General features: G+C 33.0%; 10 protein-coding genes across 10 annotated transcripts; 3 read left to right on the forward strand and 7 right to left on the reverse strand.

The window, feature by feature from the left end:
- Window positions 1-614: 614 nt before the first annotated feature.
- On the forward strand, window positions 615-1,080 carry RO3G_12920 (uncharacterized protein; the record flags this gene model as incomplete). The annotated part of the gene is made up of 2 exons (XM_067667504.1): window positions 615-683; window positions 892-1,080. 2 exons carry the CDS (start codon window positions 615-617, stop codon window positions 1,078-1,080), a joined length of 258 nt encoding a protein of 85 aa, XP_067523605.1.
- A 718-nt stretch (window positions 1,081-1,798) lies between these two features.
- On the forward strand, window positions 1,799-2,251 carry RO3G_12921 (uncharacterized protein; the record flags this gene model as incomplete). The annotated part of the gene is made up of 1 exon (XM_067667505.1): window positions 1,799-2,251. One exon carries the CDS (start codon window positions 1,799-1,801, stop codon window positions 2,249-2,251), a length of 453 nt encoding a protein of 150 aa, XP_067523606.1.
- Window positions 2,252-2,346: 95 nt separating this feature from the next.
- On the reverse strand, window positions 2,347-3,865 carry RO3G_12922 (uncharacterized protein; the record flags this gene model as incomplete). Its single annotated transcript, XM_067667506.1, has 5 exons — window positions 2,347-2,964; window positions 3,012-3,269; window positions 3,318-3,516; window positions 3,699-3,765; window positions 3,820-3,865. The coding sequence occupies 5 exons, from the start codon at window positions 3,863-3,865 to the stop codon at window positions 2,347-2,349; spliced, it is 1,188 nt and encodes a 395-aa protein (XP_067523607.1).
- Window positions 3,866-5,922: 2,057 nt separating this feature from the next.
- Window positions 5,923-7,894, reverse strand: RO3G_12923 (uncharacterized protein; the record flags this gene model as incomplete). Its single annotated transcript, XM_067667507.1, has 8 exons — window positions 5,923-6,075; window positions 6,255-6,420; window positions 6,467-6,624; window positions 6,809-6,916; window positions 6,969-7,137; window positions 7,191-7,351; window positions 7,519-7,733; window positions 7,783-7,894. The coding sequence occupies 8 exons, from the start codon at window positions 7,892-7,894 to the stop codon at window positions 5,923-5,925; spliced, it is 1,242 nt and encodes a 413-aa protein (XP_067523608.1).
- Window positions 7,895-8,642: 748 nt separating this feature from the next.
- On the reverse strand, window positions 8,643-10,192 carry RO3G_12924 (uncharacterized protein; the record flags this gene model as incomplete). Its single annotated transcript, XM_067667508.1, has 6 exons — window positions 8,643-8,782; window positions 8,944-9,007; window positions 9,053-9,138; window positions 9,183-9,278; window positions 9,452-9,605; window positions 9,668-10,192. 6 exons carry the CDS (start codon window positions 10,190-10,192, stop codon window positions 8,643-8,645), a joined length of 1,065 nt encoding a protein of 354 aa, XP_067523609.1.
- A 484-nt stretch (window positions 10,193-10,676) lies between these two features.
- Window positions 10,677-12,296, reverse strand: RO3G_12925 (uncharacterized protein; the record flags this gene model as incomplete). Its single annotated transcript, XM_067667509.1, has 4 exons — window positions 10,677-11,551; window positions 11,616-11,866; window positions 11,925-12,103; window positions 12,171-12,296. The coding sequence occupies 4 exons, from the start codon at window positions 12,294-12,296 to the stop codon at window positions 10,677-10,679; spliced, it is 1,431 nt and encodes a 476-aa protein (XP_067523610.1).
- A 1,125-nt stretch (window positions 12,297-13,421) lies between these two features.
- Window positions 13,422-14,040, reverse strand: RO3G_12926 (uncharacterized protein; the record flags this gene model as incomplete). The annotated part of the gene is made up of 4 exons (XM_067667510.1): window positions 13,422-13,432; window positions 13,536-13,660; window positions 13,715-13,814; window positions 13,896-14,040. The coding sequence occupies 4 exons, from the start codon at window positions 14,038-14,040 to the stop codon at window positions 13,422-13,424; spliced, it is 381 nt and encodes a 126-aa protein (XP_067523611.1).
- A 4,193-nt stretch (window positions 14,041-18,233) lies between these two features.
- Window positions 18,234-19,769, reverse strand: RO3G_12927 (uncharacterized protein; the record flags this gene model as incomplete). Its single annotated transcript, XM_067667511.1, has 9 exons — window positions 18,234-18,292; window positions 18,341-18,451; window positions 18,521-18,572; window positions 18,624-18,826; window positions 18,999-19,023; window positions 19,196-19,217; window positions 19,413-19,476; window positions 19,534-19,655; window positions 19,705-19,769. 9 exons carry the CDS (start codon window positions 19,767-19,769, stop codon window positions 18,234-18,236), a joined length of 723 nt encoding a protein of 240 aa, XP_067523612.1.
- Window positions 19,770-20,672: 903 nt separating this feature from the next.
- RO3G_12928 (uncharacterized protein) lies at window positions 20,673-21,294 on the forward strand (the record flags this gene model as incomplete). Its single annotated transcript, XM_067667512.1, has 2 exons — window positions 20,673-20,851; window positions 21,282-21,294. 2 exons carry the CDS (start codon window positions 20,673-20,675, stop codon window positions 21,292-21,294), a joined length of 192 nt encoding a protein of 63 aa, XP_067523613.1.
- Window positions 21,295-23,954: 2,660 nt separating this feature from the next.
- RO3G_12929 (uncharacterized protein) lies at window positions 23,955-24,458 on the reverse strand (the record flags this gene model as incomplete). The annotated part of the gene is made up of 2 exons (XM_067667513.1): window positions 23,955-24,385; window positions 24,434-24,458. 2 exons carry the CDS (start codon window positions 24,456-24,458, stop codon window positions 23,955-23,957), a joined length of 456 nt encoding a protein of 151 aa, XP_067523614.1.
- Window positions 24,459-26,713: the final 2,255 nt, after the last annotated feature.

Below are 26,713 nucleotides of genomic sequence, written 5' to 3' on the forward strand. Positions count from 1 at the left end.
TAAAGTTATTCAAACGTATTACTATATGTGAAAGCGACTATAGTCTTTAAAAGGGGTTATTTCTTTAAACCTTTTTCAAGCTTTTTGTGTAATATCCTAAAAAGACTTCTCATTTCATTCTAGGTAATCCTTCATATTTATTATGTGTTGCCACTTGACAGTAGTATTGTCTATGTGAGTCCTTTTCATGCTAAATATTATACATTTTAATAATGTTATTCTTTAAATCACGGATCAAGATGTGTATGTTTAATTCAGCGGGAAATAAATGATTAAGCAACAAACTTGGTAAATAGACCGAAACCTTAACTAGGAAAAGGGCATAAAACTAGCCTCATAAACTTTTATGACGATAATCCGCAAGCACGATTGGTTGGTGCAATGGATTCCCTCACTCAAAGCTTCGCATGTTTAAGCTTAAAAAAGAATACTATTCAAAACTCCTTGAAGATTGAATGCAATCTTTCATTCAAGAAATTGACAATTCAACCAGCCACTAGAAATAATACAACAGAGTTTGCTGATCGATTGGCTTGGGTTTTAAAGTGGAGTGCAACAGATATGAATTACCTTGAGAACTATTTTTCGTCGCTGAATCTGGTTTTAATATCAATATGAGACTTCCAGAAGGATGGTCTTTGAAAGGAACTCAGGCTGTTGTATCTACTCCATCTACAAGAGCGGTATCTCGCACTATATTATGTGCCATTTCGGCTAAATTTGTTGTGTCCATGGAACTTTGAAACCCCCAAGAGGAGTGGCTAAAGCGCATTAAAATTGATTATGGCAATTGTAAAAGAAAAGCACCGACTAGTAAACAGAAATCTGCTTTGAAAGGTACTGTTGCTGGACATTATCTTAAATTTCTTGAAAAAGCTATGAACAAACTAGACTATTTTCCCTGAATTGAAGGACCATTATATAGTTATGGGCAATGCGCCCATTCACACCGCTAAAGAAATAGACGAACTTATAACTAAAAGAGAGCATAGGTGTATTTATCTTCCTGCTTACTCTCCAGAGCTCAACGCAATTGAAGAGTTTCGGGCGATTGTTAAGAGCAGATTCAAGTGTAGCTAGTTCAAAAGAACTTATAGTTTGGTTACAAGAATTGCTGAATCTTGTAACTCTGCTCCTTCCCAAGCACCTCAAAGCATTTGTCCAACAGTCTGTAAACGTTTTTGAAAAGTGCTTAAATGGAGAACATTTTGAATATTGCTCAACACTTAATTAATAAAAAAATTACTTCTCTTTCAAGATAAACCGTTAAAATATGGTTAAATAGCGAACTTTGAGTCAATAAAAACTGCTCTTTGAGAAAATAAAAACCGCCCTTTAGTTTTTGAAAACCTGTCTTTTGAATTTTTTTTATTAGCCGCCCTTTTTTCTTAAAAAAAAAAACACCCTTTGGCATTGGAATGACTATAAAACCTGTTCTTTCTATTCTGTAATCATTTGCGCATGTTGTGAGGCATTTTTTTTAAATAGAGTAATAACTCGATTTGGGAATAATACATTCATTGTAAGGAGTATAAACAAATTTCATGTGCTTCCTTCTCCGACTACTTTTTCCTATTTAAATTCTCCCATATGAATTCATTCTATTTTATTTTCTTTTCATTAAATAAACAAATAATAGAAAAAACATAATCGAAAACAAGAAAACAAGAAATACTTCTTCTCTATTATTAATTGATCGATGGGAAGTAGTGATAAAAGTATTATAACGTATTCAATTTTATTTTCAAGTGTCTCTTCATTATTCCATCCTCCTATCATTCTTACACAGTAAATCCAAATGTGGCCTCAAAACAAGAACAAGTGTTTATCTCCAAGACAAATTGCCAACAAAGCATATACATTAGCCATCAAGAAATTAGATCGTGATGATAAAAGAAAAAAACCTCAATACTCTGTTCGTGAAAGATTGCTATTATCCAATACAATGGCAAAGGCAGAAGATGTACTCAACAAAAAGATTCGTGTTAAAAACAGCATTTTATCAGATGAAACAATAAAGGAGGAAAGTACTCCTGTACTAAGAAGATCAGAGCAAACACCAATCAAAGAACAGATCAAGCAGCAACCTGATGAGTCACTATTAGCTGTTTCCATGGTTGCTGTGGCTGCCGTTGTTGTTTATTCTTCAATTCAACAAAGTAATAATAACATGGATAATATATTGATTCAATACAATGACTGCAGACCAAAAATTACACCTCACGCTGCTGCCGTGACAACCATGATTTAAATTAAATAAAAAAATTTATTTGTGAACGGATATTTCCGTTATGTTAGCTTCCGATTTCATCCGTTCCTTTCCGCTTTTTTAAAAAAAATATGTTTTTATGCAGCAATATATCCCTTTAACTGCTTAAGTCTATCTACAGCTTGTTCTAATACGTCATTAGTTTTACAAAAAGCAAATCTAGCGTATTTGGATGCTAATGGCCAATGCTCCTTCATATAAAATTCAGAAGGAGGAATAGCACATACACCAATTTCTTTGGTTAGCCAATAGCACATTTTAAAATCATCTCCTCGGTCATTCAATAAATCAGGAAACACATAATCTTCAGGAATTTGAATCTTGCTTGTATTAACCAGAATAAAATAAGCTCCTTCTGGTACTGTATAAGGTAAGGCGAGTTCATCAAACACCTTGGATAAAATGCTTCTCTTCTCAATGTATTGTTCAATTTGTTGTTCAAAGATAGGTTCGGTTAAAGAGGCCTCAATACCTGCGGCCATGGCTTCTTGGCTAGGATGATTAACACAAAAGACAACACGTAATTGAGCAGCATAAGCATACTGAATTAGTTCTGCAGGTCCAATCAGCCATCCTACACGCCAACCGGTAGCTGCAAAACATTTACCGCCTGATCCAACGGTAATAGTACGGTCCCAAAACTTGTTGGCTATTCTAGGAATCTTGTCACAAGAAAGATAATGAAGACGATCATACTATGATACATTAGGCCCTTTGTCTTTTACGCAATTAATAAACATACCACATCATCGGAAATAATAACCAAGTTGTGCTTTTCGGCTACTTGACCGATAGCATTCAATTCATCTTCAGTAAACACCTTACCGACAGGGTTATGAGGAGTATTGATAATAATAACTTTTGTCTTGTTGGTAATTTTTGATTCGAGTTCATTGATATCCAATGTCCATTCTTGAGAAGAAACAACACGTTGATCAGCATCTGCAGGAGGTCTCAAAGGAACATAAACAGGTACACCACCATTCATAGTAATGTTAGGCTATCAAAAATAGCTGTTAATACTTCATATAAAGTACACAAAGCTTACAATATATTGATCAAAAAAGGGTTCGATCACGATCACTTCATCTCCTTTGTCTAAAAATCCAGCCAAAGAAGCAAAAATACCTTCATTGGCACCAGCTGTGATAATAATGTTTGTTTCAGGATCCAACTCTCGACCATTCAATTGCTGTTTATAAGAAGCTGCCAAAGCTTTTCTTAAACGTAAAAGACCTTTAGGGTGACTGATAAATGCTTGTTATATTTCATTCTACAATTTTCCTTTTCTTTTCATTTGTATTACCAGTATTGATTGGATTCTACTTTATTAAGTGCTTCTTTACACGCATTCTGAATGATTTCAGGGGGTGTAAAGCTACCACATTTTAATTTTCTTCTTTCGTGATTCATTTCAACTAAAACTTACTTCATAAAGCCTTGTCCCAAGTTGATAGCCTTTGTTTCTTGAGCAAGTGGAGTAAAGATGGACCATACTGGTAATTTCATTTAATAATACATATAAAGTATTATATTTATTTGACTTTTACCATCTCTTCCAAAGCTGGATACACGTTGTGCAGGCTTAATGGACATGTATATTAATAATAATAATTAAAAAGAAAAAAAAAGGGACAAAAGTAATAAAATGTTTTGCTAGATTTTTTTTTATAACAGCGCACAAATACAGTAAGAGTATCTCATTCACGCAATTTGAAATCTTTTTTACGTTCTTTCTTTGCTTCTCGTGCGCATCAACTACAGTTTTTTTGGTCCAACTTTGGCCAAAGGGACGCTCAATCTTGATTATGATATAAAATGGGCACTCAATCAAATTAAACTGTCTGAACACTTATCAAAAACGATACACAGAGATTGCAGTGAAAGAAAGATTCCTACTTGGGAATTAAAAGTGTAAAAGACAAAAAGAGGGCCTGAAGAGATCCAAAAACATATGAATGGCATCGCTCTAGATTAAGATTATACACCCTCTACTCAGCTTTAAGAAATTTCTTTATGATATTATTGTTGATGGTTTAATGGCTACAAGACAAATTGAAATCCCGTGCATCATGTCACAAGGATCATTGTGTACAGCTTACTACAATTAGGCTGAAGAAAATTTAAGCAGAGCATGAACAGGAAAGATTTGTTCATACTTTTGATCAAACCTAGGACTTTTGGCTGACAGTTTTTCCTCTATAAGCAGCTTGAATCTAGCTTTATCCGCAAGCACACATTTTTTTTTAAAAAAAAGTATTACTGTTTGTTCAACATTAAACCCTTCAAAAAAAGAAAAAGAAAAGTGTATTCACAGTAATCGGGTCTTTCTTTGAGTTTATGAGCTTTAGAGCAAGATCTTCCATCATATCCAACTTTACACCTTTTAAATAAAATATTTGGCGTACTCTTTTGTCGTTCTGATAAAAAGCCGATTCGAAGAGTTTTATGAAAAGACGAAAGAAGAAAGAAAAACCTATCAAAGTTGACAGCACTGCAGTCGAAATCCATGTTTTTTATTTGTCAAATGGGTTGTCCCTTTGGTCAAAGTTGGATTAAAATTCTATATTATACATTGGCAACCCAAGTTAGCTTTAGAACGTCCTGTATGGTAAACCGCTTTTCCGGATTTGGATTAAGCATATCATACAGCATATCTTGGCTGTCTTTATCTAGAATGTCAAAAGCAGGGTATCGTCTCTTGGTATATTGTGCTTGATAAAGTCTAAAATTGGGGTCTGTCTCTTTTGCACAAAAGAAGGGCACCCCATTGAGTCTCATACAAGAATAAACAATGGCTGCTGACCAAACATCGGCTTGACTTGCATTGTAACTCATCTGTGAAAATACCTCAGGTGCCATGTAAGGGATTGATCCGCAGACACCATCTGATAACCGTCCCTCTGCTTGCCAAAGCTCTCGAAACACATCCGCCTCACCAAAATCTGTAATCTTTAGTTGATAATGTCTGCGATTTGTGGGCTGTATTAATAAATTCTCTGGCTTGATATCACGATGAGCAACACCCAAATTATGCAGATAGGAAAGCCCTTGAAGGAGTTGTTTAAAAAGATTATTGATGTCTTTCAAGTGAACAAGTTTTCCTTCTTTTATCCATGAATATAAATCCCCTCCTGAACACTTAAATAAAATAAATAAAAAAATGGTAATAGGCTGTAAGTTACTTACATATTCCATAACAATACAATAACGATGTTTATTGTCAATGACCAGATCTACTGTGTTTATGATATTTGGATGATTTAATACAGATGATATACAATATTCGCTCATTAATTTCTTTTTCAAAAGTTTATCTTTGTTGATATTTTTATGGAATACTTTAACTGCATATATATTGCGACGGTGATCTTGTATGACTTTTACTGTAGCGGAAGCACCTGTACCAGCTAATGATCGTTTTTGCAATACTCCATATTGTGACAAGTATCGACTGGAATGCTTTATTTCTGTTTGGTATTTGATTTTATTAAGGAATTGATGAATGGCTTTAACTGTTTGATGATTCATAATAATAATAATAATATAATAACAATAATAAAAACAAAGAAACTCTTTTTTAAATAGTTTATTTAATAATGAACTCCCCACCCCTTTAGAGAATTAATAGAAAGTACAAAAGGGGTTCAACATTAACTACTTTCAAATGCAACAGTTGTTTCTAATGGCTTATAAAATGGACCTTGCTTAATATAAGTTTGACATTGATTATAATCATCCACTTCTAATATTTCTTTTGAATTAGGATGTGACACTATAGTTTGAATAATTGTATATTTCCACATCTACAAGTACAATTTAGAATGGACAAAGCTTGCTATTGTCATATATATTCACCTGTCCCTGTTGAATGCGGTCGGTTGTTCGATCCAGCAGATATTGCATAAATACACTGGATTGTGCCATATACTAAATAAGGAGTTAAATAGTTATGCTTTTTGGTGTAAAAATAGAAATAATTTACCTTAATACCCCAAGTATGGTATGCAATGGATTGCATCAATGCAAGTGATGCTATGCGAATATCATCCTCTGGTTGTTTTGCTTCTCTTATTATCTTATTAGGGAATCCATCAAATTCATTAAAGATCTGCAATGTTAACCTATCGCTTTCATTCACTGGTTCATCTCTAATATCACGTTAATTTCATTGTCTTATTTTTATATCCTTTATACCTAACACCAATCAATTTGGATAAAGTTTGGAGTAAAACTGCCTTAACAGAGCCCACAGTAGAAGGATAAAGCTCACATAGCTTGGATGACAAGGGCCATACTAAAATAAGCCCCAATAAATGAGAGCCAATCAACCCAATACTCGAGATAGTTACTGTCTATGATTAAGATATTAGCGCTTTTTTCATTAATCATTTATTAGATTACCAATATTTGGTCGTTTTTACTATCAAGACATGTTTCAAGACGATTGAGTATTCCATATTGATTTGATAATTGTTGGAATGGTACTTGTTTATTTTCGCCTAAATTACCAATGAACTTTATAATAGAACATTTTACTAAGCAAACAACCACGTCGTCTTCATCTTCATTATCCAGTATGGCTGACATATCATCCACAAGATTGGCCCTTTCAAGAAAGATAATGCCTGAAGGAGTGGCAGCAATCTATCCTATTTTATCAGTCATATTTTGCATAAACTTGATTATTCAATTAAACCTCATTTAATAATTCAATCGCATTCATTTTCACCAAGAGATCATTGGATCGCAATTCATTAATAAATTCATGCAAAAGTCCTGTACTTTCACACAGTTCAAATGCATGATTTGAGCTAGAAGCTACTTTAATCACCAAATCATAAATACGAAATTTGACTGTTTCGCTCCTATTATGATTAGAGTTAATATTAATATATGCAATAATATTAATATTCCTTACACTCTCAACAATTGTTTAATAATAGAACAAGCAGTTGGACTAAATATAGCATCTTGATGAGTTAATGTGATTTTATATAATAATTCAGATGCTTTTTGTGCAGGTTTAGTATCTTGAAATGAGAGGGTGGTAATAACGTGCATGAATGTTTCAGAATTAACCTAAGTAATGCATTAAACTAAGAAAAACAATGTCTTTTTTATATACAAAACCATATCATTAATAAATTCAACTGAATCCAAACACTTGTATACTTGTTGAATGGATAATAATCGTATTTGTGGATTATAATGCGTTAAACCTTCTAATAAAAATGACTAATAATTACAGTTAGTCTAATGATAATAGCAATAACCGTATAACTATGATTAACCTTGTTTTCGTTTGAGTTGATATCTCGATAATTAAAAGGACCAAGTATTTTACTGATTATTTCACATAAAACATTGGTTAAATTTTCATCTTCCATAGAGAACCCATAATAGAATAAACCAAGTGGTGCAATAGATAATATTTCCCGGGATTGTTCAATGGTTACTGGTTCTACAACAAATACCTTTATTATTTTTTGCTATTCTTATTTATTGTTTACCTTTTAAAGTAGAAGCAAATGTTTGTAGAATAGATATCTTATCCTTTAAAGGTATACTTGAGCTACGATCAAGTGCTTCAATAACTTGTTCACGTAATAATGGAATGGACATGTTGAAAAAAAGAAAAAAATCAGCGCAGAACTGACAAACAATTAAAAAAAAAAGCGGACTTCCTTTTTTTTTTTTTTTTTTTTTTTTTCGCATAAAATGCGCACGTAAAAGATAAATTTGTTACAGAATATAGAGGATCTATTTGACACTCCTTTATTTTTGTATATGGGCACAGCTTTTATGGATTATCGTTTCTTTTGTACACGTTTCTTTGATACCTCTAAAGCTTTGTTTATAGCAGTCATAAGAGGAGCAAGCGTCTGAAGGGATATAAGTAAAATAAAATAAAATAAATATGCTTATATATTTCTACCTGTTTACATCTCTCTGGATCTCCATCATAACTCACTACGGATATCAATATTTCTTTTAATCTTTCTTGTTGCCTTCTTAATCCTTCAATCATTCTATTATTCTTGTCTGGTTTATAAGGTTCATAAGACGACCAAAAATGCCTTAATATTTCATTTGTTGCAGAATGATAACCTTGAATCCTTTGTTGCACAGAACCAGGCAGTTTACTATCTAATTTCACTTGTTAATTTTCTTTTCCATCCTCTACAATGTATACCTGTTGATGATTTATGTGAATATTTGACTTTCTTTTTAATAGTACTTGTTAAATCAGTACAAATAGTATCAGCTGCACCAGTTGTCATTACTTGCTTTATCATATTTGGTTGCCAATCTTCAAATCTTCTTTTATATCCATTCAATAACTCCTTTGTGGCCTTATCCAAAATTCAGGTTAATCACAGTAAGTATAGATTATATCCACTTTTCTTACTTCTTCGCTTATGCTGACTTGATCTGATCCTCGTGTTTGACTTTCAAAATAGCGTCTTGTGTCTTGAATATCCAAAATAATCTTTTCCGGAGGCTTTTCATCTAACAATTCAGGAATAATAATCCCTTTTTCTATTTCTTCTGCATGTGAAGTCTCTGGTGTAGGTTTACTACTAAAACGCCTTAATAAAGGTATTCATATAGTATTCACACTTACTTTAAGGCCGTTTCCAATACACGCATTGAATGCCTGTTAAACCTACGAATAAGTGGCAAAGATTGTGCTTCTCTTCCAGGTTTCATTGTAAAATCAGGCGCATTTCCGCTCTATCATACATTAGTTAACAAAATAATTTGTTTTCTCATTCTTACTTCGATATGATCTTCTTGAGTAGCTGATAAATCAATATCAAATCGAATTCTTTCCATACGTGTCATTGTAGGTGGCTTCGAGTTTTCTATACGTATTGTTAGTACAAGATTACTTTGTTGTTAGTTATACCTTCATCTTCTTCTTGCAAACACCTATCAAAGATATCATCATACGGAGCAAGTTGGGATCTTCCACCCGTTCGTGATCGGTGGAAGAACTCAGAAGCTAAAAACCGTTTCCAAAACACTTGTTCCGTCATCTACCATACATCTTAAGGAACCACTATAGACATACATAAATGTCCTTGTTTACCTTGTCAGGTACATTTGCATCATAGGCTCTTTTCACTGCGCATTTCATTCAGTTTGCATATATTTATCATTATTATTATTATTTACCTGAAGGAAACTCTGTGAAAATGTTGTGAATGATTTGACTTGTTAAAGTATATTTGATATCTGTTCCTTCTTGTTGTCCAGGTTTCAATTCAACCATTCTCGAAGATTTTCCTTTTTGTTTTCCTTCTCTTGACAATGCATCTTTTTTCAATTTCTAATTTTTTCTATTCAGCTTATCTCTTTCCTTCTATATGCTTTTTATTTATTTATTTTTACCTGACGAATGCGCTTCACATAAGGACTTGCCCAAAACTCTTCTTCATCCACACTTTTACCAACCACAACCAGTTCTTTATGAAGTGTTTGTAGCTCTTTACTTGAAGTCAATAAAGCCTTTCGGTCATTAAACTCTTCTTGTCGTGCACTTCTTGGACTACCCGGTACACTACTGCCACTGCTCGGAAGCGGGCTCTTGGCAATCGTGGCTGGTGAAGATATCGCAGAGCTTTGTTGTGTTGTTGTAGGTGTCGGTGATGGTGTAGAGGTTGTTGTAGTTGTAGATAAAGGTGTTGCAGGTGTAGTAGCTGGTGTGGTGGTCGTTGTAGTAGCTGCAGTGACCGAAGATCCTCTAGCACGAGCAAGTAATTCGGCAATCTGTGATTTAATTCCTTCACGCTCTTGAATGTTCTTTGCTGACGTAAATTGGAACGTGTAATCTTTTGCGCCTGCTGTCTTGAGAGAAATCTTTAATAATACCTTGGGTGAGCTTTCTGGTGTTTGTGCAAGTCCTAATAAAAGCATTTTTAATAAAAGAATAAATCAACAATCTTTGTTTTTTTACCAGCAATGTTGTTATAATAAATCGAAGGAGTTAATTGTGAAGAGCCTTGCTGTTGATAGGCAACTCTTCTAGGAGTAACAAAAAGGGTACCATCCTGTTTCTTGTAACGAACAGGTGCTCGAAGAAGCAATTGCTCATTAGGCTCCCACATTATATTATTCTGTTTTTACGAAAAAAAAAAAAATTAAATAAAAAAAAAATCTTAAAAATGCTTCTTTTTAATTGTCATAAAATCCGCTGATAACCAATTAAATTATAAACAGTCTAATGCAGCTCTTTGACAGAGTTAAGCAAGGTAAAGGAAATACAATAATCATTTATCAAAGGATCATAATGGCCTTATTTAGTAAATATCTTTTTATAATACAAAAAAGCAAATAAAATATATAACTTTTCTTTTTTTAATTGTCTAATACAATTACATTTTTATATATATATGAGCCTTTATTCCCATTCATCATCTTCATCATCTTCATCATCGCTCTGCATTGCTTGTTTACGTTGCTTCAACACATTGGCTAAACTTGATGCAAGATCGCCACCTGCCGCACCTGCTGCAGCGCCTGTTGCTGCTCCAGCGGCAGTACTTGTGGCGCTCGAATCAGATAAAGGCACACTGCGATCACTAACAGATGCCTGTTTGAGTTTTCCAGATGATTTTAATGTGCCAAATCCTCCTGCTGCTCGAATAGAAGCCATCAAGTTACTTCTTCCGTCTGAACTTGGTGGTACACTAGCTGGTGGAGCGCTGGAAGGTGGTCCTGGTGGTCCTGGTGGTGCTGGTGGGGCACCCATACGACCCATAGGAGGTGGCGGGGGTGCTGGCACGCTGCTAGGCATTGGTGGGGGAGGAGGCGCAGGAACAGCATTTGGCATAGGAGGAGGAGGGGGAGGGGGAGGAGGAATACCACCAGATACAGGTGGTGGAGGAGGAGGTGTGGGAACAGCGCTTGATACAGAAGGAGGAGGAGGCGCGGGAATACCACTTGGCACAGGAGGAGGAGGAACATTATTAGGCATGGGTGGAGGAATAGGAATACTATTATAAACTGGAGGCCTTACTGGTGCAGCAGGAACATGGTTCGATAAGTGAGGTGGTTGTGGTAGTGTAGGGATATAACTTGGTGTAGGTGGCCGTATGGGAGCAGAATTACTGTTAACATTTCTAGATGGAGGGGGAGGAGGTGCTGGTCGTCCACGAGAAGGCGTGGGTGGCGGAGGAGCTCTAAAAGGAGGTGGGGAAGCAGCATGACCATTACTATTTACATTGTTTGGACGTCTAGGAGGAGGAGGAGGGGGTGGGGTGCCATGGTGTCTGCCTGTTATTATTTTTTTGGTCAAAAGAATTAGCCAATTCCCAAAGACTTTTAAATATAAACTAACCTGGGGGAGGAGGAGGAGGGGGTGCTTTTTTTCTTTGATTTAAATTAGGTAAAGGTGCTAGTGGTGCACGTTCTTGTTGCGGTTGATTTTTTTGCTGCAAAAAGTCTTGAATAAACTCTTGGTTTTCATTAATTTCGTCTTCAGAAATGCCAAGAGCTTGAAGCTGATCAAGAATGCCTTTCATTTCTGAATCATTATTGTTCTTTACACTAAACCCACCACCAGGAGTATATCCAATATGGCTTATATGTCTAAATAATCCATGTTAATCCAAGCCCTCTTTTTAACCTTATTTTGACTCTTTCTCACCTGAAATCTGCAGGCATACCAATGTGGTTCTTATCGATCCTACTCTTTCGTTTGTCCTTCTTCAATGCATCATTATCTGTTGATGATACTTTAGATGACAATGATTGACGGTTTTGAACTTTCTTATAAAATGTCTCCGCTTCCTCTTTGCTCACAAATTCCAAAGCTGTCAGACAATCCTATTAAAGAAAGAAAATATCAGCAAAGGATTGTTATTCCCTCTCTCTCTTTTTGCTATCAATTTACATCTGTTTCAAACGAGTGAAAGAATGGTGCATCTTGTGCATATTCAAAATTGTTATATAGTTCTTGTTCCCAAATAACACCTGCTTCTCTCTTTAATAACAAAAACTCGTGCTTTAATACTTTCATGTCGATTTCCTTTTTTTTTCTTACCTCCAAGTCGACTATTCTTATAAAAAATGAGTTGTTTTTTGATTTATCGAGGCAAAACACAGCAGCTCCCCATATTCGTGAGTAGGTCCATTGAGAAGGATCAGGACTTGCTACATGAAGTCGTGCAACAGCTGCAGTAAATATTTTCTATTTTCTCAAAAAGAAAAGTCTTGGCACAATGTCTCTTTAAATATAGACATATAAACTTACGGATGTTGGTACTGCTTTTCTTACAATGTTTTTGTCTTCAGGTGAAGAAAGAGTGGTTGACTTCATCTTGAACTAAAGAACAGTAAAAGAATAAAAAAGAGAAAAGGAGCTCTAAATTGAAATGATGAAATACTTTTTTATGAATGGAAATTTAAAACTCAACAGTGTAAATGTCGCGCTGAATTGTCGTTTTTATACAGGATTTTTACCTAGACTTTGCGGTTTGAACAAGCGATTTAACGGAAGACTGAAAATGATTATACGAAAAATAAAACAAATTGACAGAGCGGCACAACAATTTTTTCGAAAATGCATTTAATATTTAAAAAAGAAACAAATCAAAACGTTGGCGAAACGAAGTCGAATAAAGTGATAGATGTTTTCTAACATATGGAATTGAGTTCACAAGTCTACGAGGCCGAGGATCTTCTGGAACATCGTGTCTATAGTTGTCGTTGAAGCCATAACTGCTGTTCATGTTTCTTTTTTACATATTAAAGGCATTTTCGAAAAATTGCTGTGCCGCTCTGTCAATTTGTTTTATTTTTCGTATAATCATTTTCAGTCTTCCGTTAAATCGCTTGTTCAAACCGCAAAGTCTAGGTAAAAATCCTGTAGAAAATATGCGCTGAACTGGTTAAAGCCCAGCCTACCTGGTAGAAATTCACACTTTATTCTTTTACTCTTACTTCCCTCTCATCAGCAAAACAATGGTTGTTATAACAAGAGAGCAAGCGATCTGCATGTTTCAGTGCGAAGAGTATAATGAAAAAAACGTTGCAAAGCTGACTAAGAAGTTGATGCTATAAAGAATGTCGACATTTGTTATTTAGAAAATCCATTTATGCCCATTTTATGTTCCCTCCAAACCATGAGGGCCAAACCAAGATATCATCTGTATCCTGCAGAAATAGAAAAAGAAGTAATTATAGAAAGTAACACTAAGACTTTATGATGGTATTTATTGATGAAAAGTAATAAATTATTTTGAGCGTTGACACGTACTTGCTCTACATCTAAATACTTCTAGTCTTGAGGGATTGTTTAATATTTCTTTTCTTTCAAATATCTCAATTTTGTTATTTTGAGGCAAATTGTCAACGATAACCTTCTCAATGTTCTTGTTGGCCCTAAAAGGAGTTTTTAGTATTTTCTTTGAATTAATCATATTTTTCAAAGCTTACTCTAAAAACTTTTTTAAATCATTTGGGTCTGTTGTCAGACCTGCATAATCCAACACTACAAGACATATTTTTTTGTTGGTAGAAATATATTGCAGCATTTCTAAGAAAAAAAAAAGAAGAAGAGGGACTCCTATAATTAATATGGAGAAATAGAAAATTGAATTGACATTAGTGCTCTTACCTTGTGTGTTCCCATCTACATCTAGTTTTTCAATAATTTTTTTGTCTACTTTTACATCCCTCTCAGAGATAGGATGGTTTGCATTTGAGCAAACTGAAACAAACAATTTATCGACCAAAGATCTTTCTCTCAGTCTGTCACACATGAGTTGAATTAGCTGTGTTCTGTTTTCGTCATCAACTTCTCCTTTAGACTTTCTTACGTATCCTATGACATTATGCTTTTCTTTTTTTAGTTTTTGAATATGTTTTTGATATTCTTCACGGTATTCAGTAATGTCTTTGATAATATTGTCTGATATATTGCGTGAATAAAATCAGAAATAGGGATAAAAAAAAAAGTAATAACAGATATGACTTACTGAAGAACTTTTCTTTCACTGCAAATAAGGAACGGACGCGTTTTACTTGATGTTCTGACACTTTCCTTTTTTATGGCGCTATTAATGAAATTGACTTTTTTGTTGAAACACCACTTTCCAAACCCAACAGCAGATTTGTCTTCAAACAAGTCAGAGTATTTCCAAACTGACGAAGACGTATTTTGGTCGGGTGTCGCCTTTGATTCCTTTTTGATTTTTAAAACTTGTTTTATATTCAAACGATGCTCCTTTTCATGGCGATTCTAATGGTATGCTTTTCGGTGTGGTTGGATAACTCTAACAGACGTTATTAAAGAAAATGTAAAGAAAATAAGAGGAAAGGAAAATAATTAGCTTGACCACATCGGGAATTGAATGAATGCAAGTCACAATTAGCCGACATTATTTTCTCCCCTCACATGATACATCAACAAGACGATCTCTGGACGCATTGTTCACCCAATGTGCCAGCACACTAAACATGAAAAGAACACCAAAAGAATCAATATGAAAATGGATACTCAATTGATACATTATTTACTTTATTAATCAAAATCACCAGAATACTCTTCACAATGGTATATATTCCCCACTTACCTTTCTTTTAATTTGTTATTTAAAGCATCGATTGATGTGAAGTAATAAAGAGCAGCTTTTTCTCCCCGTTAAATTTAATTTTGTTTGCCGAACATATTATTTTGCAAGTTCAAGCAATTGAATTCAAGAACTAGTCTCATTGTTGATCTTGTTGTTATTGTACATTAATAGTCTCCTACAGTCTTCTATTAATTAGTTTGTGTTATAACTTCACCGTATAGCGAAACTGAACATAACATACAAATTAGCAACTGTCAGCATCTTGTCTACCGGGTAGGCTAGGTTTCAACGAACAACGCGTATACTGCAACCAGGTTTGAATTCCCATCCTCTCTCTTTTTAGAGAAAAAAATTGTATATATATATATATATGTATATTTATGTGTATATAATAATGAGTTTGTGTGGATGTTCTTGTTAAAACAGAAAAAGAGAAAGGAAAAAATGCTAGGTCTCAGTAACAAAGTGTACCTCACCAGTTATGATCTAGAGATAAGGTGTAATTTATTGATTGACTAGAATACAGTATTTCTCGAAATTATTCACGCACTTGACCAAAAAAGAAAAAAGATTCAAGCACAAAATGAATAAAAATTCGTGCAAAGTCAAAATTACGCTTGCTTTGCTTTTATTAAGAACAACAAAATATTTTTGAGAAGTCAACCTTTTATTATGACGATGGTGAAGGGATGTTGACGGACGAAAACGGAAATGAAGTCGTTGAATACGAGATGGAGGATGACAATGAGCAATATCCTCTCACTTCAATAACTACTTATACCTCTTACCTGGATCTCAAACCTCCAGAGATGTTACTGAAAATGACTAAAACCAAAGAAAAACCTTCCAGCTCGAAAGAAACCAATCCTGATAAAAAAAAAATAGGACATACCAGAAATACAAAAAGGAAGACATGGAAAATTTTTATTTCTTGGTGTTTGAAAAGAATATGTCCATTCGTGGCGCTGCTAGAGAGTTAAAAATACCTCCAGGTACTGCTCAAACATGGCATACTAAAGGAGTAGAAAGTCTAGAAAAAGGCAAAGATCTATGCTTAAGAAAACCAGGAAGCGGTAGACCTGTTGGGAGTGTTGTAGAACAGAGTCTGATCATAACGGACATTGAATAATCACAACTAAAAGAAGTATATTAAAATTGATAAAAGATAATAATTTAAATCTTTATTAAATAAAATATATTCTTCTTCTTTTTATATAAAACTATCACTATTAGATTCATTCTATAAAGTAAACATGAACAATAAGTCATGATCTTTACTATTCATCATTTCTGTAAATGAATAATAATGGATCAGGTACCTAGTTAACTTTGATCTGACTGGAGGCATTTCATACAAATATATTCTTTCCTCTCAATGAAGACGGGACAATTCTCCCAGATCAGTTAAAGAACAATAAGATCTATAAAAACAACGAATTAAAAATTTTCATAATCGATTCAATGATCATTTTTCAATCAAACGTGTCAATAATTGGATCTACGCTCATAACTACTCATTTACCCGCCAACTGATAGAAGAATATAAATAGTAGACTTTGTAATGATTTCTTTTTAACAATCAAGATTGTCTAAAATAAAGTTCAGTCTCAAAAATTATTCTTTTGGTTTATCTTTGTTATTACCTTTACCAGAACATAACATTCATAACCATGGTGATATCAGAAAGTATATTGAAGCTCATGGCTATGACTGCATTTACCTCCCGCCCTACTGTCATGTTTTGACATGTCAATAAGATGCAATCTTATCATTCTAAGCTAAATCTTTACAAATGAGTTTGAATAAGAATAGATCCTGATAATTGTCACTGTCCTGAACAGCCAAGTTCTACTTTCATCTCAACAGTTGATTATTTACATCAATTTATAAAATTTTTCTTATATATATCAAATCATATCGGTCGTAACTATCTCTTGTCATTTAATCTCAGGTCTTGCTCAAACTAATATAAATAGCCTTGAAATCTTTCTTTAATAAAAGTATTCGACTTTAGAACTATTGTTCGGTCTCGTTAACTCTTCTTTGTTCTATTTTAAATACTTAAAACACTTCACCTATTCATCTGAACTCAATTCGATTGAGCAATTTTGGTCAGTATGCAAAAGTAAAGTGAAGAGAGAAACACTCTTGGAAGAGGAGACACTATCTTCAAAAATTAGAGAAGCTTGCAACCAAGTACTTACTAGTGACCTACAAGGTTTTTGCAGATCTTCGGTTATATTTATGCTTGAATTTTTTTTTGATTTTTTTTTTTTACAGCTCTAACCTGATAGCGGCATAGTATCGTGCATAATTATTAACTGCGAGACTGAATTAGTAAAATAAAGCAGTTAATAATAGAGATATAGTTAGAATGAGTGGATAGCGGAAGCCATGCAACTTGAAACACAAAGTGAGCCATCACGATAAGATGTAAAAGAAAATGATTTTTAGGATAAAAAGTACTAGACTTTTAGTATCCATTGTTGATAGAGCTCGGATAGCTTGCATCAAATCATGATTGGTGGGTTCATTACTTTTGTTACTGGCTTTTGATTTAATTTTTCATATATGAAAAGAAAAAGAAAAGAAAAATAGCGCTCCGAGTATGATGGTGAAGGTAATCCAGTCCAAATAGGGTAGAATATATGGTTGGTCACTGGAGGGCTCATGGGGCAATTGCACAACTTGGATTAGGAAAGTTTATTAGTAAGAGACTGAAAAGAAACAACAAAAGATAACCAGTAGTGCTAGGTATCTGTAGTTGGTTGTGTATGTTGAGACAGTGGATAACGTACTTTTTTTGTCAGCATCTGATTCGGATGGAGGAGACAAGGCCTAGATCTGCTCCCATGCAGCCATCCAAGGTGTCATCTGATGCATCGGCTACATTCTGTTCTGGTCATTGGCAACCAAAGGATTGGATCAAATGAGACTATTGACTGACAGCAAGAAAGTAGTTTTGTATTTTTATGCTATTTGAGAGGTCAGACCCTGTTATAGAAAGTGTTTTGATGGACTTGAATTCCTTAAGACTGTGATTTTCAAACTAGAAGAGGTATGTTTTTCCAAAGTGGGGATTGGGGTAGTTGATATCTGTAATGTTGTATGTGCGGCATGAATTCTGTCAGAGAAGCTTCCACAGGTAGCATGAAAGATAGAAAAAGAAATCGAGCTTGAAGTACATTTACTCATTCTTTGATTGTAAAGTTTTTTTCACATACAAAAATTAAACTGAAAGGCCTATATAACATTGTGCATTTTTTTTCTCTTTTATTATAACTTCAAAGAAACAAAGCGCGACTCGAAGACCTAATACTATATGTGAGGTCAGACTTGAGACAACTCAAATTGATTTATGCACTACAAGCAATTTAATTTCAGCGTCGATATGTCTCATTTTCGTTTGCAACAAATAGTGCAATAACAGCAGACATTACTGTGTAAAATTTTTAGTTGATAAAGGAAAATGATATTATTTGCTTACCAATTATAAGGCCGTATCTTTCCTTTACAAATCCCATAAAGCTCCACTCCTTAATTTCTCCAAATTCATCAATTAAATATGTATTTACTGCATTACTTTTCATGCCAACAGCTATGATAAAGCATATGAGATACACAAATACCGCTATAACGTGTATTCAAAAAAAAAGAAGAAACTTACAAATATAATTTCTCCCTAAAGCATTTTTCCAGAATACAATTGATCCTACTGGCTATTTCAATTGTTAGTTCAATACTCTTTCCTCTTGCAGAAAGCCACTTACCACGGTACCGAGTTTACCATCAATCGGATTAATTGCCATACGCAATTTCCAAGGCATTGGGTCTTCTAAATAGTGAGGTAGTTTATCACTTGTATGCCCGTGAATTCCATCGCTTGCACCACGCTTATAAATATAAACAATGTTCATCTCTGTCCAAACAGCCAAAAGCGTTGCATCCTCATTTACTTTTATCCCCAAAATATCTGTATCATCATAAATATTACTACTATCCCTCACCTCATCATCTAATAAGTGATAATACTCTGGTAAAATCTCGCCATTTTTTTGTTTATACGCGTGGCGATCTTTTCGGGTTGCTGATGTCGTCCGATTGGTAAAATCAAATGTGTAAAAACTGTTTATGATTGAAATTACCATCGTCTTTCCAGTTGCAGATCGACTAATGAAAGGTTCTGGGATATCGATTTCTATCCTCTCAGGATAAAGATGAGCACCTTCCATTATCCCAACATATTCAATGGTGTTTTCAAGAAGCCTAGGGCGCTTTTTTCATTGATTAACAGCGCGTAAGTACTCAAAAATGAAACGAAAATGATACACAAATAACTTACAGAGGTACTAAAACGATCTCGTCTAATCCAATTTTTAGTTTCCATTTGATGATTGTCTTGCTCTTTTTTAAGTAGACTCCCATCAGTGATAGTTGTATTGACATAGTGGTCAGTTGGTGTTTTGTGAATGTCGAGCATAAATACACGAAATGTGTCAGGACTGGGTTCCGAAAAAATAGTTAATTATCTGCTTGATTTACACTTTTCTTTTTCTTACTTGGGCGAATAAAGTCTACACAATAGGCCAATATGTGATTCTGCTTCTCTAGGTTGATCAAATGCTACGGATAAAGTGTGAGTGCATAATGATTTTGTCCCTTTGCTTTTTTCCTTTGTACCTCTTGTTGGATCTCCTGGTATAGATTCATCTATAAAAAGTATATTTGAATACTCAGAGTGAGGTGGTAAGGTTAAATCAGTTGGAAGAGCAGCAATACGGAATCGATAATAATCCGGGTCACTATTAAAGCATAAGGAATAACGCGGGTAAATGCATTTGTTTTAGTTACCGATGGAACAGGATATAATCATCTTCCAAGGAAATCATATTAACAGTAGTTGTACCAGGAAGCATAATGTCTTTATATTCCATTTGTATACTATTTTTATTTGGGAAATAATAAATCCGGACATAATATTTTAGATCATCATTTTCCAGGTTGCGGTATAATACAGCAAATTGTATCAGCTCATTATTTGGACTTTCCGATATATTAATAATTGGCCCCTTTAAGTCATGGTTAAAGCAAGTTTCCCATTCTTTATCTAACTCTGCCGTTAATAATTTTTCTTTCAATTTCCTTGTCTGTATAATGCGACCTTTTTGTCGAAATGATGTTTATAAAGATTAGTTGATGAGCCAATGTACATGACACTTAATTACCATAAACACCAATTTTGAATGAATTCATGTCGTAATAGTACTTTTTATTGTGTATTTTTTCTTCATACACAAATTGTGTTTTATAAATGTAATCTTCTTTGGCTGCCAAGATGACCTGATCTGGCGGGTTCGTATTCATTTTTCTTGTTTCAATCAGCTGAATATTAATAGGGCTTGGGTATGGAACGTCATATAGTACAAGACCAGCAAAATAGATCATGCTCATGCCTGCTATTAATAATATATATACACGCCATTTCATGTTTATATAATGACGATAAAAAAAGTGTTTCCAAATTTTCTTGGAAATAAATGACACATTTTAAAATTGTGCAACCCGTAACACCATGAAAAAACCAATGCCTGTCCTTTTTTATGCTATTGTATTTTTCAGAAAATTTGAGAAAGGCCCAGGGATAAAATGATATATTCAAATCAGAATCGAGCCAATGCTTTCAGTAAATTGATAAAAGGCTAGAAATAAAATGATAAATGCTTCGAGCTAAATTAATAAACGCTTCAAATACAATTGAGGATATCCCTTCTTTTTTTTTATGAAATCCATTTTTGCGGACAATAAACACTGATTTTAAGATGAGCAAATTAAATCTTCAATACAAAGTCGAAGAACAGACAGCTGATGTCTACATCATGATATCGAAAATGAGGACAAAGTGTGAGCTTGCTGTTCCTTCGTCAGCTATGGAGTTTTATCAGGCAGTTAGCAAAGAGCTATCAATATGCAAATGCGAAGAACTTGAACTCAGCTCAAAGTATGAGGAAGGACCTAAAACTGCTCAAAGAATGAAGAATGTATATCTATTTCTCATTTGTGTTATTGCATCAGGAGCTATATTTGCTGAAAAATAATTCACAATATAAAGATAGCTATATGCAGTGATATGCTGGGCATTTAAGATATAACGTACTCATTTTAATATACACCTTCTGAAACCTAAAGTATAAGTAGGTTTACATTGTTGTACGGAAGCTTTAAAAAACAAGTATTTATGACTTAAAATGTTAAATTTTTCATGCGAAAAGCCATCTTTCTAAATGTTAAAGACAGGTTTTGCATGATGTTGGCACTTCATTGAAAGTGGCTCAACATGCTTTCATTGTCTATCATTCAGTATATTAATATTGCCATAAAATGATTTAATAGAAAAAGATGCTAATGTATAATTACTTAAACCTCTTTAGTTTTTATGGTTAAAATAGGTCAGCAGATCTTAGCAATTGCAACCCTTTGAAGTTTGCTTCATTGATATGTGGGTTACTCGCTGCTCCTTATCTATTCTTATCTCTAGCTGTCTGGTCAGTGATACGCTGAATCCAAGCTTTGGTATGTGTTGATTATGAACGTGGACAAACAAAAAACACAAGCAGCACAAAGAAGCATACGCGTAAGAGCTTATTATGGTATGAGTAAAAAACTATGGATGAAATGATACATGATCTGCAGGATAGCAAGCAGAGAGCTGCAATTATATATTTCCAACTTTTAAAATCAAAACACTGATTAAATATTCAATTTCAAAATGAAAGTTGAAAAGTATGAGTGAAAATGAAAACGAAAAGGCGGTAGTTCTGATAACGCTTATATTCTTTTATGGATAAAAAGTTTAATATTTATTAAAACTCATTAAAGAGTATAAGGGTTCAAAAGTGATTCAAGTGCATTAAAAAGTGACCTCAAACATTTTTACCCTTGACCCCATAAGGGTTTTTAGCTTCCATTCATTTCCTTTTGATCTGACTCGGGCAAAAACGATGAAAACTAAGTCATCATGCGCTCATTTAGGTTTTGATTTTATTTGTAAATAAAGTAAATGTTTAAACGTATTAAACAGTGACCCGTCACACAAATACAAAGATATTATTATAAAGAATTGTAAGCAAACAGTAAATTAATTGCATTATCTCTATGTCGTATCTCTGAGCATAAATTGTGACATTCTTTAAAGCCTTTGCCTTTTTTTAAAAAGAAAATTAAAATAAAAAGGCCTTTTATTTGTATTAAGTCAAGTCAAATAGCCTGGCTTTAAAAAGCTGAGAATTGTTTATGAGCTTTCTAAGTTCAAAAAGCAATGGTAAAGAGAGTTCCATATAATAAGAGCTATTTTACTTTTGATATAAAATAGCAAGCTATATAAGCGTCGATTTAATAGACTACGAAGCCTCTTTTGTAGCACTCATATGCGACTACTCACACTTCAATAATTTATAGAAATATAGCTTTTAAACTAAATATAATCCATAAATTAATTTTTTGTGCATGTTATCTTTTTTTGAGTAACAATAGTAGGTCTTCAAATTTTAATAGAAATTTATGCAGGTTGTGTTTATATACAAGCTTTACATTAGAGGTATTCACGCTCAATATCATTTTCTGGCATTAAGTATGAATACGCTTTTCCCAGAAATAAAGATAGCTTATGTATATGCAAACAATAAGTCATGTTTTATTAGTTCACTTTCTTTCCAAATTTTTAACTTGCTCAGGTCCGAAAATTTCGTCATTAATTCAACGATTAGGTGGCAGTGATCCTTCATGAATATAATTATAGTGTTGCACTGATGAGCTCCTTAATTATGTCATAGATGCCGGGGGGACTTCATCCTAACCTCTAACTCACACATATAACACCCATTGCTGTTTTTTGAACTTTTTAAACATTAATGTATTGACAAGATAATGAGTACAATACGAAATAATTGAAACTCAGTAGTGCTTTGCAGAATAAGCTTAGATTATAGCTTTAATATCATTTACAACAGAAGAAAAACAAGACGATGTGTATACTTTTGATATTATTGTTCAAATTGAAGCTCTTGAAACGGCAGTTATAGCACCTGATATGTCTGATACAAATTTGGCTCAGCAAGAATATTAACCACATCAGCGGATTCAATCACAAGTATCAAAATTTTGACTCTTCATCTCTGTCAACCCATCAAGTTTAATGCCGCATTATGTTATCATCGGTGCATTGATCTCAGGCTATAATGAATATTAAGCTTGATATCCAAATATTCGAAACCTTCGGCTTACTACTTGATTTTTACATATTTGATAAATTATAAAAATGTTATTCGAAGCAGGAAATCAAGTGGAATTCCAGCAGTTGGTTTTGATATTTCTCTGTTAGAGGATTGCTTTATACCACAATCACTCTTGAAGCCAATTAATAGGAAAAAAAGCTTTAGAAAGTTAAATATATGAATCAAGCTTAGTTAGTATAACTTAGAAAGTATGCAATAGATGAACAAAATACTATAATATTTACAATCACCAGGATCGAATACGTTTCTTTCTTAGACTTTTTTCTTGAAGATGACTCAGCTCTTGTTGAATAGGAGAGTACATTTCATAAACAAAGTAAAAACAAATGGCATAACAAATTTAGTTTTTTTTAATTAAAGATAAAAAGTCAGAATGGAAAATAAGGGTGGAGAAAATAGGAAAAACTTAAAGAAGGTCTGAATATGAAATATATAGTAACAGTTTATTTCTGTAATTGAATACAAAATGGTTCACCTCTGCATTTTTTTTTCTAATAGCTTTTTACTGGAATCATAGTTCAGTTTATTCAAGAATTAAGTGTATTTAAGGAAAACATGGTGCTTTACATCTCATGTAACAAATATTACATTATTTTATATCCCATTTAAAATTTATGAATACAATTGACTTAATTTATCAGGGCTACTCGATGTTTTTCATTATTTATGAATAAAAAGGTTGTTAGCTTCTTTAAGGAAAAATAATGTTACGGCTGTTTTATTTAGTAGTTTAATGCTCTCAACCCCAAATAACGATTGCTTATAGACAGCGGTTAAAGTTTGTTTCTTTTATTATTCACACTATAAAAATTATCCTTGAATTGTAATCAATACACTAGTTTTTTGTATGTATCGCCAGCCATGACGATCCTCAACGAATTGATTTCGACACAATCTGCCACATGCAAATTCTGACCTGTGGCTGTAAATGCCTCTTGGACAAACCCAAATATGATCGAAATATTTAATCATGCCTATAAATTCGCTGCCTTCATTCATACCCTTAATTTCATATCTAGCATTAGAATTTGGAGATACACCATACATATCCTGAAAAGTTTCCAAAGGTATAAGCTCGAACCTTTTTTTAGATGCTTGCTTAGCATAATCAATGTTCTTAATTTTTTCTTCAATTTCATTCTTCATCCGATCCATTCCATAAAAATCGGCCTCGGATCTTAATTGTAATAACAATTTTTTGTCATTTTGCAGATACTCGAGATCCCCTCCTCGCAAAAAATCTAATATGTGCTCAAAAATTCTTCCGTTTCTATCTATAAATACTTCACCATTCTCCGTTATGCTTTTAGCCATTTCATTTTCAAGCAAATTTTGAAAAAAATCCGTAACTTCTAATGTTTCCTTATGAGTACGTTAACAAACTCCACCGACATTCAACTTGATTAAATCCATTATATTTGTTTTTGCAAAAAAAAAAAAAAAAAAAAAAAAAAAAAAAAAAAAAAAAACTTATAATAACTTCATTCTGCTTCACTGTGATAAGAAACAAAGATATATCATCGAGTTTTATTAATTTTTTAAGTGGTTTGCTACTAAAAATACATAGGCGCGAGCTTATATGCAAGAGTTGCTTAAAGTCAAGGTTTTTTTTCAATACTGATTGCTTTTTATAAAAGATATGCAAATTACTCTATAATGTCCTCTTTTTGAGCGTTTACACTAGTTATTTAACGTAGAAGACGGTTTTAAATATGAATGGAAAGTATCGTAGCAATCTAACTTTATATTAAACGTAATAAATGGAATGGCTTGTAAATTTGCAAGAGCAAAAAGAGCTTGATGATTAATGTTCAACAAGAGATATACTAGTAAAGAATATATATCAACAGAAAACGTCATGATTATTATTACATGTTTATTATAGAAGAGAATCGTCAAATTCATCCCTTACTAAGCTCTTCCAATAAAGCTAAAGAGTAGAGAAATACATGTATATTGAAATGATTGAATAATTGAACATAAACCGCCATTTACCTTTTTTCAATATTGGAGATTAAAGAATTCTGATATAGCAAACTGGGATGCAAGGTGCTGACTTCTGTATTAAACAATAGCTTCTCAATTTGAGAATGTACTTTGATCTGTGTATCTTATTTAATAAGCCATCTCTATATATCCATTCCTTAGCTAATAAGCAATTTTCCACATGTATTGAGAAAAATTAGATAAATGCTTAAGTAATTAATCATATGTAATGCAACTCAACAATAGAGGCCAACATGATATGCATGAACAGGATAACAAAACAATAAGAATTAGCATGACATTGATATAAAATAAATTAATACTAAAAGCAACAAGTGAGCATATAAATAAATCAAGGACAGTCGAAAACAGAATAAAATGACTTTTGAATCTTTGTAAAGATATTAGATAGCAAGTTCTAGCTATAATATGGATTTATGGGACTTTATTAAGAAAATAACGATGAGAGTTTTTTTTTCTGAAGAGACAAAAGGAATCTTGTCATAGTTAATCATGTTGCTCTTTAATATTACCAACTCGAACGATGAACTACCTTTGTGTTAAAATGAGTTCATTATTAATAACTTACTAAAATAATAAAAAAAAGCACTTTAATTTATCATTTTAATTTTATTCTCCATTTGATTTATTAAGATAAAACAAGAAGTATGCAAAATAGATGGTATAAATATGCCACTAGTTTTCATGTAAAAGAAAATTTGCTAAAAAAATATGAGTCTTTGTAAATATAAAGAGAATATTCTCATAAGTACCCATATGCTTTGATGAATCATATATATTTCTTTTTTTAATTTATCAGGACTTTTAAATTTATGTTACATTAGTAGCTAAAACAATATAACACGATCCGCCGATTCATTTTTATCTTTATTCATGCAATCATTAAAAAAGGAGAAACACTTTAAAAGAGCGAATCACAAAGGCTCTAAGAAACATGAATAACAACTTTTATAGAATAAAGTATCGCTTTTTTATTTTACATTTTTTTTTTTTGACTAAGATGAGTCAACCGCTAAAATTTGCTCATAATTTTTTTTTTTTTTTTTTTTTTTTTTTTTTTGCAAATGAATGGGAGCAAATTTTTATTCTCCTTATAATAAATTAATTACAAATTCTTGCCAATTTGTATATATATAATCTAAATTCAAGTAGTGCAGACTACAGCTATTGTATGTGGCAAATTTTGTAATATCGTATTTCTAAGGGACAGCAGTAGGCCTTTAAAATTTCATGCAAAATTTATGCAGATTGATGTATAAATAAAAAATATTTTTACAAGTTTTGTGAAACTAAAACATTAACGTACCTCTCACTGCATTCAATTTTTATTGAGATTTCACAGATATATATATATATAAGCTTATTGATAAAATTACGTGACTGAAATTTATAGAGATTATAATTGGGTTTTTGAAAGATGTAATAAAGGTAGCTTTCGTTACATATTGGTGCAAATGAAGTTAAGTTACATTTTTCCTCATAAATTATAAAATCAGTACTTTCGCCATTATTAATATGGTCGGAGAGGCTATTTTTATAATACTGAAGAACTGGAAGCCTCT

This window comes from Rhizopus delemar, genomic scaffold, assembly GCF_000149305.1.
Source record: "Rhizopus delemar RA 99-880 supercont3.11 genomic scaffold, whole genome shotgun sequence".
In the NCBI taxonomy this organism is placed as follows: Eukaryota; Fungi; Mucoromycota; class Mucoromycetes; order Mucorales; family Rhizopodaceae; genus Rhizopus; species Rhizopus delemar.